Source organism: Carassius gibelio, chromosome A8 (genome assembly GCF_023724105.1).
Source record: "Carassius gibelio isolate Cgi1373 ecotype wild population from Czech Republic chromosome A8, carGib1.2-hapl.c, whole genome shotgun sequence".
Classification (NCBI taxonomy): Eukaryota; Metazoa; Chordata; class Actinopteri; order Cypriniformes; family Cyprinidae; genus Carassius; species Carassius gibelio.
The window spans coordinates 14,294,464-14,313,708 of record NC_068378.1 but is presented as its reverse complement, the minus strand read 5'-3'; the positions used below and the strand labels follow the sequence as shown (position 1 = coordinate 14,313,708).

Genomic DNA, 19,245 nt, shown 5'->3' with positions numbered 1-19,245 from the left:
AGGATCTTTGGATATTGTGTTATTTCAAGTCATTTTACTATCTAAAACCCTATATTGCCTTAATGGCAGAAGCCGTATGTGGCGCCGGGCATTGTGGGTATCTGTAGGGGTCTGGAGAAGCGAGTGTTTGCAACATTTGTACAGATGTTGTGTTATTTTTATAGCTCGCCTCCATTTGCTGGGTGGCATTTCCTCCAGTGTTAACAGCAAGGTTAACTGCACACAGACGCGCTCAGGGACTCTGGCCAATTTTTTTATTGTTACACTAACTCAAGCTATTTTTCTCTCACTCACTCTCATTTCTACCCCTCACCCCACCCCAAACACACACACACACACACACAGTGACCCTCAACTCCTGACTGGGAGACCAGATTTATTTTCTCGAGGAGCATGTATGGCATTGAGTGTGATGCCGTAACGACTTTGCCTTCACAGGAGGCAGCTAGCTAAGTGCTTGGCAAGAAGTGAAGCATTGAGACATTACTGCAGTGCTAGTGGGCATTCACAATACTCCCTTATATAGTGTATAAACATTGGTGTACATACTTATTCATTTTAGCAAACGAGCCGTATTGTTTGAGCAGTTTCTAATTCTCCATTTTCTTTTTATCACCAGCTAACTAGGCAGCGTTTGGTGAGCGCCGATGGAATCATCAACCCAAATGCCTTTTACATTTATTTAACTGCCTGGGTGAGCAACGACCCAGTGGCTTACGCTGCATCCCAGGCCAGCATTCGCCCGCACCCTCCTGAGTGGCTCCATGACAGGACAGACTCCATTCCTGTCAGCAGACTCAACAGTGAGTACTTCCTGGTTCATCTGTCACCAAGTCCTCAATGCAATATGCTACATTTTTGACCGTGTCCTGTTATCTTTAGCTCCTTTGTGTTGTGAGCACATCAGTTTCATTCCAGATAGCAGCAGAGGGGATTAATGCATTCATTGGTTTGGTTACGCTTGGTTTGCACTGGTGGTTATGAAGTTTAGACATCCTAAACCTGTGAATAAACTTGCTGTAATTTGGAGAATTTTCATGTATTTAGGCCTTATTTGGTAGGATATACATTTTTTGTGCATTAAGCGATGATGTCAGCATGTAATGGCATTTACAAAGCATTTTACGTCTGTAATGTTACGTATTTCAGATTAAAACAGGACATTAAATAATAAAATATATGACAGATTTATCAAGACATCAAGGTGGCATCAGCCATTTTTTTATTTATTTTTTTTATTTTAATGCATTAACTTGTTTGTTTTTATGATGTTTTTGATTATAATTGTATGTTATAAATATAAAATAATTCATCAGAAACAATTCATCAGTCCATGTTTAAAATAAATAAATACATTTTAAACACTGGGAGTGTATGACTGAATGTGAAAGACTATTCTGTTAACTTTCTTAATATGAAGTTTGACATTCGGTTGATGCTAGCCAACTGAGATTTTCCAAAACTGAATGACTTGTGTGTCATTTACGAAGTTCAGACAGCGAAACTGGGTTTATTCAATTTGTAGTCGTATTTTTAAAGCTAACAGCGACAGTGGGTGTATATTGTGTATATTGTGCGTGTGCAGTACACAGTGGGCGCTCGGGGGGGAAATGTGACTGGATAACAAGCTGAAACGGCCTCTCCGGCTCACAGCAGCAGGCTGGCAGACATCCAACTCCCGTCCTGATGGAAATTTATAGTGGAGATTATAACGGGGCAAAAGCATGTTTAGCAAGTGGTCCTGCTTGACCCCTTCAGGCGCTGGAACACACACTCAGATATTCTCTCCCTTCCAGCCACACGCCCTTCACAGACGCTCTCACACACACCTCCGGAGCGCTAGTCATTCTGGGTCACATTCTTCTGATTTTATTTGTGGTTTTAAGACTGCCGCTTATCCCAAGTCCAGTAGTCGGAGTGATGAGTTATTCCAGGCCTGCTGCTGAAAGCCCTGCAGTGCACCCAAGCTTTGATGACAGGTGATAATAACTGTCAGCATGAATTTGGCATTGCTCAAGCGCTTGATAGTCGTCCGTCTGTGCGTGTGTGTTCGTTCCGGAGAGGAGCAGGGAGATATTTCAGCGCAGATTTTTGACAGCATAATTACAGCCGATCACAGTCAGGATTGACACTCGGCTGCATGTTGAGATTTGATAGCTGGTAATTTAGCCTCCTTTTCTTCCTGGGGCAGAAAAGAAATTGACATGTTTAATAAGTGCAGTCTAGGGGTGGGCGGTATGACCAAAATTCAGTTTCAAGGTACGACTCATTTTATTTCACGGTAACAATATATTTCACTACATTGTTATTTATATATGTAGTTATTCTGAAAATTGACAATAGGGCTTTGTATAATAAACTCAAATTCTTTAGAAATGAAAAGTACTTCAGCTTGTTTGATTTTTTTCATTTTCTTTTCATTTGGTAAATTATTTATTTAGTAAAAATTCACCCAGCTGACTGATATTAAGGTGCATTTAAACTTTAAGGTGTTTCTGAATTGTTTGTAAAATTTCATTTGAATGTTTCAATTCAATCCATTTATAATATCTAAATATTTTATAATAAATTACATTTACTTGCTTTTCATTTTGTAGGATATCATAAATGGGGGCAAATTTACTAATGATAATCTCATTTCTATGGCCATCTTTGCATTAATCTTCTGCAGTTCCTGCCGCTGAGCCAATCGAATATGCACAGTTTCCCTTCTACCTCAACGGGCTTCGCGAGACGCCACAGTTCGTGGAGGCCATCAAGAGTGTCCGCTCCATCTGCAGCAACTACAGCCGCCAGGGCCTGCCCAGCTACCCCAACGGCTACCCCTTCCTCTTCTGGGAGCAGTATGTAGGCCTGCGCCATTGGCTCCTGCTGTCCATCAGCGTCGTGCTGGCCTGCACCTTCCTGGTGTGTGCCGTCTTCCTGCTCAACCCTTGGACTGCGGGAATCATTGTGAGTTTCTCCTTAAGATGTGTCTTGGCTTTGTGTGCACGCACATCCATCACAAACTTTGCTGTTTCCGTATATGCACATTCAAGGCCTGTACAAACCAAGTCTGAATTTTTGCATGAAACAGAACATTTCTATGAAGTCTTTTATGCTCTTAAATATCCAGTGCAATTATTTGTTATTTTTTTAGTTGGAGGCTAAATGGGTTATTGTTATTTTGGGGGTTTTGAGAATTTCATAATCAGACGCCATGTAAGTAAATTTGGCATAAAAGTAATGAAAATAGTGTGCCATGTATTTTATTTTGGTGTATTTTACAGGACTTGGTTAATTGCACCTTTACAACTCAGTATTGCACACATTGCTCTCTATATTCTCGCTTTCTCTATATCTTTATCACAGACTTTCTCTCTATACGATTTTGGTTTACACTAAGATGGAAACAAGCATAATTATTAAGAAATAATTGAGAGTGCAGAATTTGGAGCAAGACGGGAGGGCAGGCAGGAATAGCTGAAGAGAAGCTGTGTTTTTACAGCCCTGCGCTTTGGGTTTATTTTATTCTGTCAGAGCCAGTTTGTTTAGTCTACATGAGGCATTTTGAGACATTTCTCTAAAATAAATGGGGAAACGAGGGGTTACCATACCAACTATATCACTCCACATATAAAACAGACCTGCTTAAATGAGTGTGTATGTATCATTTATATCATTCGTGAGGCCTAACTTCCTTTCCCACACTCTGTCTCTGCTTTCTAGTGGTTGCTGTTTTATTAGGGGCAGTGTTTAAGCCATCTGACTGATCTAACTCTGTCTGACAGGATTGTGGTTTCATCCTTTTGCTTTACTGGACACTTGAAAGGGAAAGTTATAGCCCTGCTTCAGCTTTTACATTTGTGCTTTTGTCCCAGACCACCGATGGCCCCTTTAAGCTCCATACGTCCACACTTCCGCCTTGCTCAACCCCCCTTTCATTTGCCAGCCCTTCCAGCCCCCAAACTCCCCTCCGTTGGCCCTCTTTCTGTCCTCTTCATCCCTCTTCAAAGGCAGATAGGCCCCCCAGTAACCCAAGAATCATCAGCTGATTATGGCATTTACTTCACCAGTTCATAGCTCGAGTTCAGCTCCATATGAAAGCGTCGCAAACGGGCCCTTCTGAGGAGCAGATATTTTCCCACATTCCTCAGCGCTTTATCTTGGCTAACCCATCTAACCCCAGCTGTACTTTACTTTAATCTATGTAAAGTACAGCTCCTCGTGTTTAAGGAATGAACCAAGATGATGGATTTATGTTAGCCGGTCTTCTCTCTCAGGTCTTGGTGCTGTCTTTGATGACGGTGGAGCTGTTTGGCATGATGGGATTGATCGGCATCAAGCTCAGCGCTGTCCCTGTCGTCATCCTCATCGCTTCTGTTGGCATCGGTGTGGAGTTCACCGTCCATGTGGCACTGGTGAGTTCATGTGCTAGTAAAAAAATTTTGGGGATTTTTTCTGGTAATTGCACCCTTTTAATCTTTTCAATTGTGAATATATGTAGCTAGTTCACTCATTGTGATGATTACTCGTCTGAGTGATTTATATTAATCATATTTGCTGTTTTTTCCTCACAGGCGTTCCTCACAGCCATCGGGGACAGGAACAAGCGAGCCGTTCTAGCACTTGAGTACATGTTTGCCCCAGTGCTGGATGGAGCGTTTTCCACCCTGCTAGGAGTCTTGATGCTGGCGGGGTCAGAGTTTGACTTCATAGTCAGGTAAAGATAGCAGACTTGTATTTTGTACCACCTTCTGTCTCATAGATTGTAGGAAATTGTACTTTAAGACGGTGATAGCTGTGTTAATCAGGTTCATGGTCTGTCCTTTGATAGTAGTTTTTTTTATCTCTTTTGAGGTAACGCTTCTCAGATATACTGTCATTTTTATTTTCTAACAATGTTAGTACACAATAACTGATCTTACAGAATATTTTTCCTCAATATTGTATCCTAACGATGCATGATGTGACAATTTCAGTGACAAGCTAATTTTCTGTCCACTCTGAAAACAATGGTAAAATTTTGGTTAATCCAAAAATATTTAAAAGGTATAGTTTACCCAAAAATGTAAATTCTGACATCATTTACTTATCCTTGTGTTATTCCAAAATATAAGACTTCTAAACACAAATGAAGATATATTTTAAACGCAACCTGAGCTATTTCTGCCCCTCACTTGAAAGTATTTGTAACCAAAACGTTGATGCTTCAAAAAGTTCATAAAGAGATCATAACAGCACATAAATAGAGCACATCAAATATGCTAAAACAAAAGTTCAGTTGTGCTTGCTTGACATACAAAAAACACTAAGATTTGTTGTTTTGCATCACGCAAGCACAGCTAAACTTTCATTTACCAAATATGAAAGGCTGTATTCATGTGTTTTGATCAGTACTTTCCATTTCAGAAGACTTGAATTAAACCAATCGATTCATATGAATTTCTTTTATGATGTTTTTATGAACTTTTTGTTCATAAATGGGATGCCCACTGCTCCGGGTGTGTGTTCACAGTGTGTGCGTGTGTGTGTGTGTGTTCACTGCTGTGTGTGTGCACTATGGATGGGTTAAAAGAAGACACGAATTCTGAGTATGGGTTACCATACTTGGCTGTATGTCTGTCACGTCACTTTTATTAATATAAATGTGTGCTAAGTCTGCTAATTGATGAGTGAATGACTTACTAGTCGACTAGAAAAATCTTTAGTCAAGGGCAGCCCTTCTTTTAACATGTGTTGCTTTTGTCTCATCACACCTGGTTAGGACGCAGTATAAATGTTTTCCTAACTCACTTCTCAGTCCTAACCAACCTCCCTTCAAGTTCAACAAGCGCATATCTTCCCTGTCTGTCAGACAGTAGTTTGAGGCTCTCCTGTTTTTCTGTAATCTTTTTATTTTCAACAGCCCTGCAAAGACATTTACAAGTTGAGTGCAGAGAGGGTCTGGGGGTTATTGAAATGAGGAGTGACACACACTGCTACTTAGAGAATAACTTTGCAATGGCTTTGTTTTATGTCCTTCCTGTGCACAAATGAGTCAAATTACACATGGTAATTTATCGAGACTATCGTTGTGCTAAATTTCTAATTAAACGCATCAAACTGAGTCATGGGTGTTTGAGTGGTAAGTATCTCATCTGTTTCTACAGGAGGGAAAGAACAAATGTCTGCAGTAGTTCATTCTTATTAGAGGACTGGAAAACAACCATGGCCCTCCACCCTCAAATCACTCTGAATCTAAAGCAGCATGCCAGAAAAATAATGCACACACAAGTTTAGAGTGATCACACACACTCTCGCCGCAGACCACACTGGGCCCCAGTCCCTCTCACGGGCTTCCATTGAAACACAACTACTGTTTTTTCATCAAATAAAACCCCCTGGCCTCCGAAGATATGGAAAAAAACTAAAATGCTGGCTGTATTTTTATAGCCTTGCAGGAATAATGTTTCCCTGACTTTGCTCTGTCAGGTCTGCTAATGTTTTGAGTCCAAACAGATCGGACGGGTTGCTCGTGAGGTTTCTTTAGAGAGAAGTGGCTTTCGTGAACGGCTCTTGGTTCAAGGATGCTTCATGCGACGCTGTAGATGTTAAAGCTGACGAACATAAAACTCTTTCGTTGCTTCAGCCAATCTGAAGGAATCGTTTTTATCCTTGGAAAAGCACACCAGTGTAAATCACTCATCAATACGAACATTTAGTTTGGATCCGGTGACTCTCAGAACAGTTCAACCAAGTCAATGTTCATTTTTCAAAAGTCTGTTGATTTGTAGCTATTGATCTGTTTGATTTGAGTTCTGCCTTCCGTGTGGTAGAGCAAGAACCAAAGGCAAACCAAAAAGTGCGTTTCAAGGAGACTTGCTTGATGAAATACAGACAAGACTAAAGATTCAAACTTTTTTTCTAACGTAAGTCTAAGTAATACCAGGCTGGCTTCTCTCTCCACTCTCATCCTAAACAAGTGGTGTCTGCTTGGTTAAACACTGTGGTAGCTCTTCCTTTGAACCAGACCTACAAAACCTCCCGAAGGGCATAAATAAAGTAAGCATTCCTAGAGAGACACCCAGGTCTGTGTTTCTCAGAGAGAAGCCCACCTTGTGCGGCCATTACAGGACATTGTTTGAGTCTAAAGAGCTGCTTGCAAACCCAGGGAGGCCTAAAAAAGAGCAGCATCAGTTATAAATGTTTCTGTGAGTTTTCTCTGAGCCACAGCTGTGCTGCATACCAGCTGGTGGGTGTTTCCTAATATACCCATATAATATACTTATATATCTCTCCCACACATGCATTCACATATTCATCCCAGTTTAAGTAAAGAATTAAGTTAAGAAGATAAATTTACTTGATAAGCAAAATATATAAGATAGTAAGAGTTGTTTTCATAAAATACATGAGAAATTGTATATTTGTATATGTTATTTTTAGATATTTATTTAATTTTTAGATCAAATATATTATTAAACTGTTTATATATATATACAATATAATTCAATGTTTTATGAAGAATAGGCCCAGTTGAGCTCAAGTTAATTTGGATATTTGACTGGAAAATAAGGAAACAAATTAATTCAATAATTGTTTGCATTGCATAGAATCTCTAGTGTTTCCCCATTAATTAATATTAAATAATAGGTATTGTCTTTTATGTAATATTTAAAAAAATGGCATTATCTTTGTACATAAAGTAGTAAATATAAAGTGTAAAAAAAATAAAATAGTCCTCTTGTTCCTGCATTTCTTTGAGGTACAGGATGGCACACAGATGCATTGCTGGAGAAGGGAAGGATGGAAAGCTGGCCATAATGAAGAAGAGCGAGGGAGTGAAGGAGGACAGAAGGGAGGGATTTGTCGAGGAGATTGGGGGGTCTTACCTGATACTCTAGAGATTTAATTAGAGTAGGGGATTGTGAAAGGCAGGGAAATTTCACAGGGGCTTAGTATAGAAAGAGTGATAGAGGGAGAAAGAGAGGGAAAAGTGAATGTGCTTGAGGCCAGGCAAGAGGGGCCTGTAGTCTTTCCTCTCCTCTTTTGCTTCTAGACTAAATTGTTTAAATTCTATACTATTCACTTCATTTGTTTGCTTCTGCGTTCTTTTTTTAAAGAGTGAGAGAGGCCCCTGTGTCTTTGAGCTCTGCCTCTCTTCTCTCGCAAGCCTGTACTCCACATTCCTTCCCGTTTTGCTTTTCCCTGTGTTTCCTTGTACTCCACTCAACCCTAGAAAAAGAAAAAAAACACTATTTTTTTCTTCCCTATTTTCCATGCCTTTGAATTAACCAACTAATTATGTCCTCTGCTTCTCTGTGCTGCTTTCTAAAAGACCTCTTTGGAGACTTTGTCTGGCACAAGGTAAATTTAGTTTCAAACCAAACCCGACGAAAGTCTTTTTGTGTGCGAAAGTTTGTTAGAATTTGGCTGAGTGACTTTTTCCCTGTGCTTGATTCAGAGCACTAAAGTTCTTTTTTAATTCTAATGACTGTGTTTTTTGCTGTGTATTTGCAGGTATTTCTTCGCTGTTTTGGCCATCCTGACAGTGTTAGGGGTCCTGAATGGACTGGTGCTGCTCCCAGTCTTATTGTCCTACTTTGGTCCTTATCCTGAGGTAAGAGGATTGCTCCCATAAAGTTATCCTGCATTACACTTTCACATACCATACATAGAGCTGAAAGAGTGACATTTAGGGATGCCAATATTGCTAATTCAAATTTTACCTTTGCTGTCATCATTTGACTTATTTGCCGCAAATATTTCTAAGACCTCTAAATTATCAGCATGATTCAAACTATGCTAAAAAAAAAACTGTTGTACACAAACCTGCCTTTTGTCATCTGATTGACAAATTTAGGTTTACTTGATAATCCATACATTAGTTTTTAGAAAAATCATGTTAAAATGTAAGTATCAAACATGATACAGAAGGCTTCTGATAAATGTTTACATTTAAATATCATCTTCCTAAGACATATTGGTTTACATCGAATAATTATATGCATTTTAGCAAGTAGTTTGCTATACTGTTATTATGATCATTGATTTAAATGACAGGCTATGAGTATTTCATCCAACTGTTTGGGCATATAAATATCGGCAACTGCAAGAAACTTGAAATTTTACTTCTGAATTTTTTTTATTTTTAATTATTAAACACAATTATTATAGAACACAACTGTTTTAATAACACCGTTTAATGTAATCTGTAGCAAATCTGCATCTTCTCAGATTTAGATTTTCATGTCCATTACATTATTCAGGTATCTCCAGCAGACGGACGAAGCCGGCTGCCCACCCCTTCTCCAGAGCCTCCCCCGCAGGTGGTCCGCTTCACAGTGCGACCCAGCCACACGACCCCTGGAGCAGGATCCGACTCCTCAGACTCAGAATATGGTTCCAACACTACTGTGTCCGGCATTAGCCAGGAACTTCAGCAGTATGACCTCCAGCCCAAAAGGGGGCGATCAGCCAGACTGGAAGATGTGCGGATCGCCACAGGGGGACGACAAGGCAGTCGTCAAGTTGAACTGCCAATGTTTCCTCCTTACTCAGTGAGTAAAACATTTATATCAATATAAATTTGACATAAAAACAAAAATCTAACATTGTTCAAATGTTTTCTACAGGAGGACTCTAGACAGCAGCAACCACCGCAGCATTACAGATCCACCCATCTGCCCGGGTCTCAGGATGCTGGACCTCAAACATCAAAGCGATACTGTAGCAGGGACCCTAAGGGGGATTTTGGGAGCGGACATCCGCCCCGCCCTCACAGGCCACGCATGGATGCTTTTGAAACCGCTACTGAGCCAGTTGGCTGTTCGGGCCCTAACCACCGGGAACACTCAGGAGCCCATCGCCCCCGTTCCCACAACCCCTACAATCACCCTTCCCATCCATCCACAGGCCCCGCCTACTGTCAGCCCATCACAACAGTGACAGCCTCGGCCTCGGTGACGGTCGCCGTTCATTCGGGGATGCCCGGCCAGAGCCCCGCCTACCCCTCCAGAGACAGCTATCACACTTCAGAAGATGTCTACACTGACCCTCACTTCTCTGACCCACACGTGCCCTTTGACAAGAGCAACGACAGCTCGAAAACGGAGGGCGTGGAACTGCAGGATCTAGAATACGAGCCTCCCAATGTCTGTCACACAAGACCCTCCAGCTGAGGTTAGTAGAGGGGCTTCTTATAATAATGCTTTAATAATAATATTAAACCATATCAGTATTGATAATGTATGAATTAATGTTTAATCAAATTGTGTGTATATATATATATATATATATATATGTATATCAAAAGTTTGGAGATTAATAAGATTTTTGTGTGTAAAAAAAGAAAAGCACTATATGGATCAAAAGTGACAATAAAGACATTATAATGATAATGTTACAAAATATTAAATTCCAAATAAATGCTACTTTTGAAATTACTGTTCTATTTAAGAATCAAATTCCCCCCCCCCCCCCAAAAATAAAGTCAAGTCAGTTTTATTTGTATAGCACTTTTCAAAATGCCCAATATTTTAAAGCATATTAAAATAAAATCATGATGGTAATGCTTATAGTATCTTAATATCTTCATGCATTATAGTCTCATCTCACCAAGAAGCACAGATGTTTTCAACTCAAGATAATGTTTCTTGAGCAGCAAATCAGCATGTAAGAATGATTTCTAGAATCATGTGACACTAAAGACCATTTTAAAATATATTAAAGTAGAAAACCTTTATTTTAAATAATACTGTTTTTTTGTATTTTATGATCAAATATATGCAGCCTTTGTGAGTATAATAGACTTATTTCAAAAATCAATATATAATCAAATAGACAGTCGATTGCTAATTATACATTTCTGTCTGATTCAGTTATGTGGATTTACTTTTGTTATTATTAATTAATATTAATCTATTTTTACCTGTTTCTTCACTTCTTTGTGTTCACAGTAGTTGGATGTTGAAGCTCAAACAGCCAAAGATGGGACATCAGTCTGCCAGCGAGGCAGAAACATGGTGCTGCATGGCGGGGACACTTTGACCAGCAGCACCTTTTCGGTGCTTGACTCTGTTACTGTATAACCCTGGTGTATTTTTGTTAGATATTTCTATAAGTATTTATGTGTACACAAATGTAAATAACGAAAGAGAGTAGCTATAATTTGTGTGTTCCCAGTGCCCACCCATCATTTGTGTATCTGTGCCATAAGGAAACTTCATTCTTGACAAACATTGCAGCACACGGTCGTTGCTGCTTATGATATTGTTGTAATGTTTGTATAATGCTATGCAATTATTTTCTCTAATTTTATAGAACTGTGCATGTGAGAGTTTGAAAATGTGTTGTTGTATGCATGTATGTATGAGTATTTTAGCTTCCCGTCAGACCCCTTAGATGCATATTAACTATCAAGAACAAACTCTAAGTGAGCTAACATAATATGTTCAATGATTTTGTGGCAGTTAAATGGATTTGCATTGCACTTACGGTACACTTCTGTTTAAAACACCAGTACAAAACTGCAGATACATTCACTTTCATAGGACACATTCAGGGAAAAAAGTTTTCAGACATTTGCTAGATGTGTAAAAGTTCACATTAATGTCCTGTTGTTTGTCGACAAGCATCAGATGTTTAAGCGTGTGTGTGGATTTGCGTTTTGTGTATATTGAAGCATAGAGTTTATGCTTTTATTGTTTATTTGCTTATCACAAACCTGTGGTAGTTGGAAAAACAAATACTGTTTAACAATGAAACACGCTATGCGTGAGAATTTAGCTGCGCAGAAATGAAGAAGGAAACGGAGTGATTGTTGGGTGACTGTGTCTCTGTTCTCCCGTCCTCTGTACTGGAACTCTCTCTGGTCTTTTGTACCTTCATACTCCAGTTATTTACTGTAAATCGGCCATTTGTGGCCACCTTGAATTTGCTCGTGATTTCAACTTTGCATTACTAAAGTAATGCAACGTGACGGTGATTTCGGGTTTCCATTGTAGCTTTTTTACATTATGGCATTATTTCCTGTCATTCAATAGTGGTTTAAGCTAAAACATTACTGTTACAACAGTATTGGCTCTGATTCTGGTGGCGCAACCTTTTTTACTCATTGTCTTTTTTTTGTTTGTTTTAATAAGCTAAGCTAATGAGCATTCTCAAGGTGTGCATCGCACAATGGCTGGTCACGTCGATGGTTTTTGTCGATTCGTTGAACTCCTCAATGACAAACCGCAACTACTGGCCCTAATTTAGCAAGAGCAGTTCTCTGCACTGACCTCAGCTCATAAAAATCCACAACATAACACCGTGACACTAATTGGAAGTCCCCCTCAACTGCCAAATGGTGCATGCGAGTGCTTTAAGGGTCAAGGGTTGTGGAGCCCCCCCCCTCGTCTGTGGCTCTGAAGCTGGCGTGTGTGTCTTTAAGAGTGTGTTTGTGTGTTGGCTGTGACCCCCTCGTCCAGACTGACTTCCTGTCAAACAGATGTTTGATCTTGACGAAGACTTTGAGAGTTGTTCTGTGTTGTTTGTTTGTTGTGTTTGTGTTCTCCTTCATGTCACATTGGCAGAAGTGGGAGAAAATCATGGCTGGCAACTATTCTAATGTTTATATATATATATATATATATATATATATATAAATATATATGTATATATAAATATATATATATATTCTATTATTTTTTTTACATTTGTTTTGCAATATTTATATTTTTGTATAATAAGATGTTGTTTTGTTCAATATTGGTCATAATGCCAGTTGTTAACAATGCAGGGATTTTTACGTCTGTCGGAAAACACTATTATTACAGTTTCTCTGTTACATTAATGGATTTTGATCTGTATAAAGTGCTTACTAATGTTAAATAGGAAAAAAAAAAGAGTATATGACATTTACCTTACAGACTCATCATAGCTCTTAGAGGATTTTAAAAGGAAAATAATCCGTTTTTGTCTTTTTTACAGACTTGTTTTGGTTTGGATGTATGTCGTTTTCAGTTACAAAGATAAATGTATGCCATATAATTTATTTATATGAAAATTTATTTTTGTAGTGTACATAGTAGTTGTCAAGTTATTTGACAGAAGTATATTTTTAAAGAGTTTATATGTAATGCTACCGTTTTTGTGAGGACATAACTGAGAAGACATTAAGATGCACACTTTCATTGCTAACTTGTTCACGGAAAACTAAAGTTCCCCTGTTACAGTGTTATATAGACGCCAGGGAGTCCAATCTGAAGACTGTTCTTGGGTTTTGTGAAAAGCTAGCCATGAAAGTAGAACAAATGTACTAGCTCTCTAAATAATAATGTTCAAACACTGATAGAATTCTAACAAATAAAAAGATTATAACTTATTTGTCTCTGTGCTTTACCTTTTAATAAATGGTTCTTCAAATTGTAGTTACCCATGAATGTTTCTTTAGTGTAACCTTATGACCTGCATGACTCAGCTGTTGCATTGAACATTATTTTCATCACCTATAGCGCCCAGTCATTAGGAATTTCCGCATATATGGGCCTAAAACTAACAAACCTGATTGATTTAACCAAGCTGTCCAATCCACTGTTGGTTATGCTATGTGATTTCCCTGACCTAGCCTGTGTGCATTTCAAACAGCTCCATTTAAAGCCTAATCAATTTGCCTGAACTCTACATTAAAGTCATGAAAGTCCAACAACATTATCTCGCACAGGATTTTGACTTGCTGACATCTGGCTACGAATTCAATCTCCCCCGTTCAGGCAGCCATGCTCTACTCTGCGCTCGGCTCTCTTGTATGATTCTGATTGACAGTTTTATAGACTGTGAGGAAATTGGTTGTAGTTACAATACAGCTGGTGTGCTCTAAGTAATGAAAAGGGGCATATGGCCTTAAAAACAGAGTGATGGAAACTGATTCAGGCTGCCCCCTTCCAACTCTGCTGCATGGGTGGCAGCCATTTATTATTAATACGCTGGAGTTGCCAAGCTTGTTTCAATAACCTCAGATACACTGCAGCGATTTGCTCTCTGAATGCGCTGTTGTTGGTGTAAGTGCTTTTAGAGCCAACGAGAACACAACCTACAGTACATGAGCCAATCCGGACTGACATTCTAATCATGTGATGTGATCTAGGATCAGAAATAGTGCTTTGCTGCTGGACTTAGTTGTTCATTAAAATTTATTGCAAAATGAACTTTGTGCTTTTTGTTTCAGATAAATGTAAATGATTCCAAAAAGACCCTTTATTGACACTAAACAGTCAAATTGGCTCATGAAATCAGTGACCTTTTGGCATTATCTGACTTTTGCAAAGAGGTTGTTTATTGAAGGATGGGACATTGCAGACTATATTGAATCTGACAGTAAACCTGCAACCTTTTAATATCATATTCATTCCACATGCAAAGAGGCATTGACATTGAATCTTGAAAACCAGAGGGAATCATGACTGGACCGTATATATATATATATATATATATATATATATATATATATATATATATATATATATATATATATATATATATCTTAAATGTTTTAACCAATTGGCTTGATTCAACCAATCAGCGAGATTTGCAATATTAAAAAAAATCAACATCAACATTGAGTGGTTGACCATGTCTAAAGTACAGCAAGTAGTAGTTCAGCTGGTCATATGATCATACCATGGCCGCCCCATGAAGGGACCCTGTCCATGTGTAATAAAACATTTTATCAGGCTACTCGTATGTCTAGAATCATCGAATGTGACTCTACATAATTGTAAATAGTTTTTTTAAATACTTTAAATCACTTGTAAAACATTTGAAAGACTGAGTGCATCTTTAAAAAGTGTTACATCAGCAAGCTGTGCCAAGCAGACCTCCATATTGGTTTTCCACTCCAACAGAGTGTCTGTGTTTAGCAGCTCTATCAGCATCAGGGTCGCAGTCCCTCTCTCCAGCCTCTCAGAGCTGGAAAGCTGGGAGTCATTAATGGAGGAATTCAGAGGCCCTGAAATCACACATCTCATCACCCCTCCCAGAAGAAAAAAAAAAAAAAAAAACACACATAGCTTGAAAAAAAAAATTAAACAGTAGACAGACAGTAGAAGAAGAAAACGAAAAAGGTGTTTATTTTCCAGTGTTGGGAGCTGTTGAACAAATGATCAGCAATGGCAGGCTGACATTTCAATGGTAACACCCAGAGGAGCGTTACGTTACAGTGACTGCTGCCATCAGCCCGGAGTGAAGTCAGGCCTAACACAGCTTGGAGGCTTAAGTGCAGTTAACCAGTGCCAGAAAGTGGTGGAATAACACATATCCTCAAGAATCAGCTAGAGTCTAAGAAAAACTGGCAGGCGTGAAGGACAAAACACACATTGTAATGTCTAATGATGTATGCTGGTGGCGATTAAAGCAAGTAAATGAATTCATTTGTTTCAGCAACCATATGTGGTAACTATGCCCAACACGGACCATATGGTAGTGAAAGCAATGATAACAAACTGTAGCAAAGAAAATGTACTGTACTATTTTTATCATATTTTATATAAAATAAATATTTTATCAAATACATTTTCATCCAAAATTGCTATAAAATTAAAGCCATATTTCTAAATAAGTTGTGTTCCAAATTTGAAGTTGATATTAAAAAATGTAGGATCCTGTGCAATTTTGTTCTGAAATACTCTGAAAGTGTTCCCTGAATTTTCAATTCAGCACGACCATAGACCACAAACAGTGCAAGTCTGATTCTCAAGCAAATTACTTATGAGCCCTGTCTTCTTATCACGTCATAGTAAAGTCTGGTCCTTGAACGGATGACTCTTCAGTTCTTCTGAGAATCGAAAGCATACAGCATGACTAGTAAAACCTGAGTCGGGTCTCTTTTAGTAAATCAAACACAGAGCACAAACACTAAAGTCAGATTTTTGAGAAAAGGCTCTATGTGCTGATTATTTTTAGTGAATCAAAACATACAGCGTAACAAGTAAAATCTGATTCTAAAGCAAATGACTCGTATGAGCCAGTTCTTTTTAGTGAATCATAAGCATACAGTGCAAATAAGCCTGATTTCCGATCAAAATATTAGTATGGGTCGGTTCTTGATAGAGCTTCAAAACATGACTATTGAAGTCTCTTATGAACTATATAGTTATAAAAATATAGTGCGTGACTAGATATACGTTTCCCAGACGAATTACTCTTGTTATGAGCTTTTCACTTACTTTTTATTGAATCCAAAAAAGAAAAAAGAAAAGATGATTCAGTTGGAACATTTTATCCATTATTTTGACTTGGATGTTCTTAGAAGGGAGCTGCCTTTGTAGACAGCATCCAAGCAACAAAGCTTAAGTTTTCATTTAAATATACTGCATATTGTAAACACTCCTCATCACTTTTGTTTTAAGTAAGGCTAACTATTTTGGCAGATATAGGTATACAAATGGCTCAGCAGTTGGGCAGATGGCATGTGAATGACTACTTTGTTTACTTTGATTTAATTTCACTTCATTTCGGTATTTACATTTCTACCCAAGTGATTGTGAAGCACGAGCCAAGGCCAAGATCTCTCGTAATGCTTATACAGAACTCACTCCGCTCGACCGTTTCTCTTTCTCTCCCCCTGCTTTCCAATCCCAACCACATGTTTACACTGCTGTGATGTAGATGTGTTTATTGTAAAGATGACAAACTTACGCTACATTGTCATGCAATATTTTTTCCCTCTTTCTCCCAGGTTTCTAAAACCCCTGCGGAGCCCTCATGTCCCCTCCCTAAAAAGCTTGCCTCTTTTGTTTAACTAGTCTGTCTATGCCAGCAAATATGCAGCAATCTATGGAAACATATACGTCATCTAAAGGGCGAGGGAGAGAAACGTGAGTGTGAAGGTTTAGGAAAAAAAGTTAAATGCTTTCATGTGTATTTGGAAGTGTTGTGTGAACACAATGTTCTGCTAATTCAAATAAAATTAGGGCATCTGATTTCACAAGGCTGGGATGGATGGAGGGAAAAACTTGCTTTTTCAGCTTGAGATGCAGAGGGCCCCAAGACTGAACGGGCGGGAGGAAGAGTAATGAGGAAAGGCCCTTGTTTGTAAATAATTGGGAAATTGCTAATGTTCAGTCCATTCACAAATGGCAGTCAGATTTTCTTCTAGCATCCTGCCGTATTGATTCTGGCACAGGGACCGAGATCTAATGAGGAACAGGTGTTGAGGACTCTCCACCTCTTATTTACTCTCACTTTGTCCTCTATATGTCTACAGTGGCCCCAAAATGTATTTAGACCCTTTGGTTGCGCTTAAAACTTTATGAATGTCATCGTATTAAAGGTGTTGTTGCTGTTTGCTAAAACTAAATCTATTAAAATCGTCTTTGGTTATTGAAATCTGAAGAAAGTTGAAAACTGAAAACTTCAAATAAAATATAAATAATAGCTGAAAATCTTAAAATTGTCAAATAAATAATAAATAAAACCTAATTAAAAATAAGAAATAAAGCTGAAGTACAACAATTACTACAGCTAAAACTGTAATAAAAATGAAAGCTGTATGGAAATATGAAATAATAATAATAATAAAATAATAATAATAAAATAAAAAATGACAAACAATATACAAGGGTAGTTCACTGTGTCCTCATTTATTCACCCTCATGTCATTCCAAACATTTATGTCTTCTTTATTGTTCATACAATCAATGGTCAAAGTCAAATCAATAAATCAATAAAATATTATATATATATATATATATATATATATATATATATATATATATATATATATATATATATATATATATATATATATATATTATAATTAAAACTGGTAAGCTGTCCCTTTAAGACAGAAAAATATTTAGACAATTTCTGGTTGTTAGATGTTAGTGGAACATGTTTGTAGTTAATGTGATGAACTTCATCTGTGTAAACTCTTGTTAGAACACCTTTGTGAACCTGAGGGGAACTGACTTCATCCAATAAAAAGAACCTTGGGACAAGTTGGTTAAAAAATAACTGCATATTTGATAAATATTTAACTGTGACAATAGTATCCAAAACACTTTGGGACCACCGTGTATTAGAAGTGTAGGTGAATTGTTCAGTAGTTTGAATCTATATGCTGAAGAGCAAATCCTGTTGATTTGATTGCTTAGTGAATATAATGTAAAGATCATCAAAATACAAACATGTCAAACATACCTCCCCTGAAGGATCTCATGGATCCTGTGTCCTGTCTCTGTCATTATGTGAAATGTTTGGCTTGACGTGACTGTGAATGTGAATGTTCCAAGGAAGCAGCAGCATCGGTCATCACAATTACATGGCAAAAGTGAACAGAGTGATAACTGAGAAATCAGCTCGAAACACTGGACCTGAGAGACCACACCACACTGAGGCCACAGTGTTCCTCATTTACGTGGTGAGGTTTACCCCCAATGCACCTTCTGCCAAATATCCAGTATTAGCTTCAAATGATTCACAATCACTGGGTAGAGGCATGTGAACAGTCTGCAATCGATGTTCTCCATCAGCGACATTGGGATCGATGTGGGTGTTAAACACTCTCACAGTAATTATTTTTGAATTCTAGGTGCTAATTGAAAACATGTGCAAGTAAAAGTCTTGGTAAGTTATTAAAAGGATGTGCACAGCTGTAGCTGAGAAGATCATTGCGTTCCCAACACCTTGAATGTGCAGTAAGAGTGATGGTGAATAATTACTTTTGTTACAGAGGAACTCAACACAAACACCAAACTTAAACATAAGTCTCATAAAGTGTGACAACTAGTGCAGGGTTGATAAAGATAAAGCAAAAATACAAATGTTTTGTTTTCTTTTTTTAATTAAAATTAATACTTTTATCCAGCAAGGATCAATTAGTTCTGTTCTTGTGAACTTCCTGTTCATCAGAGTATTCTGAAAAAGCATTACAATATTAGTAACAATAAGAAATGTTCTTTTATTAGCACATTAGACTGATTTCTGAAGAAACGTGACAGCGAAGGCTTAAATTATATTAAAATAATTTTAAAATGTATTAATATGTTTTAACTGTATTTTGATGGAAATAATGTAACCTTAGTTAATAGGAGACTTGAAGAACATGAAAGAATCTTTTGAACATATATATATTTTACAAAAACGTTTAAATTGCCATGTGGAACTTTTTATTTTGTTTGTTCGTTTTTGGAAACTTTGTGAATTATTCGTTTGAAACTATTTAGTGGTTTCCTTGAAATGCACAGTTTAAACTCAAACTAATGCATTGTAATAGTTGCAATATTTAATTGTTTATATTTCTAT

At 37.9% G+C, this 19,245-nt stretch overlaps 1 protein-coding gene across 1 annotated transcript in view; it reads left to right on the top strand.

The window, feature by feature from the left end:
* LOC128018538 (protein patched homolog 1-like) overlaps positions 1 to 13,327 on the top strand; it is a 51,776-nt gene extending 38,449 nt beyond the window's left edge. The window contains exons 17-24 of the mRNA XM_052604106.1: positions 620 to 803; positions 2,672 to 2,952; positions 4,263 to 4,400; positions 4,560 to 4,702; positions 8,482 to 8,581; positions 9,231 to 9,521; positions 9,597 to 10,143; positions 10,920 to 13,327. Of these exons, the coding sequence (XP_052460066.1) occupies positions 620 to 803; positions 2,672 to 2,952; positions 4,263 to 4,400; positions 4,560 to 4,702; positions 8,482 to 8,581; positions 9,231 to 9,521; positions 9,597 to 10,142 (1,683 nt within the window). The 3' untranslated portion in view covers position 10,143; positions 10,920 to 13,327. The remainder of the gene's footprint in view (positions 1 to 619; positions 804 to 2,671; positions 2,953 to 4,262; positions 4,401 to 4,559; positions 4,703 to 8,481; positions 8,582 to 9,230; positions 9,522 to 9,596; positions 10,144 to 10,919) is intronic.
* The last annotated feature ends 5,918 nt before the right edge of the window (positions 13,328 to 19,245 follow it).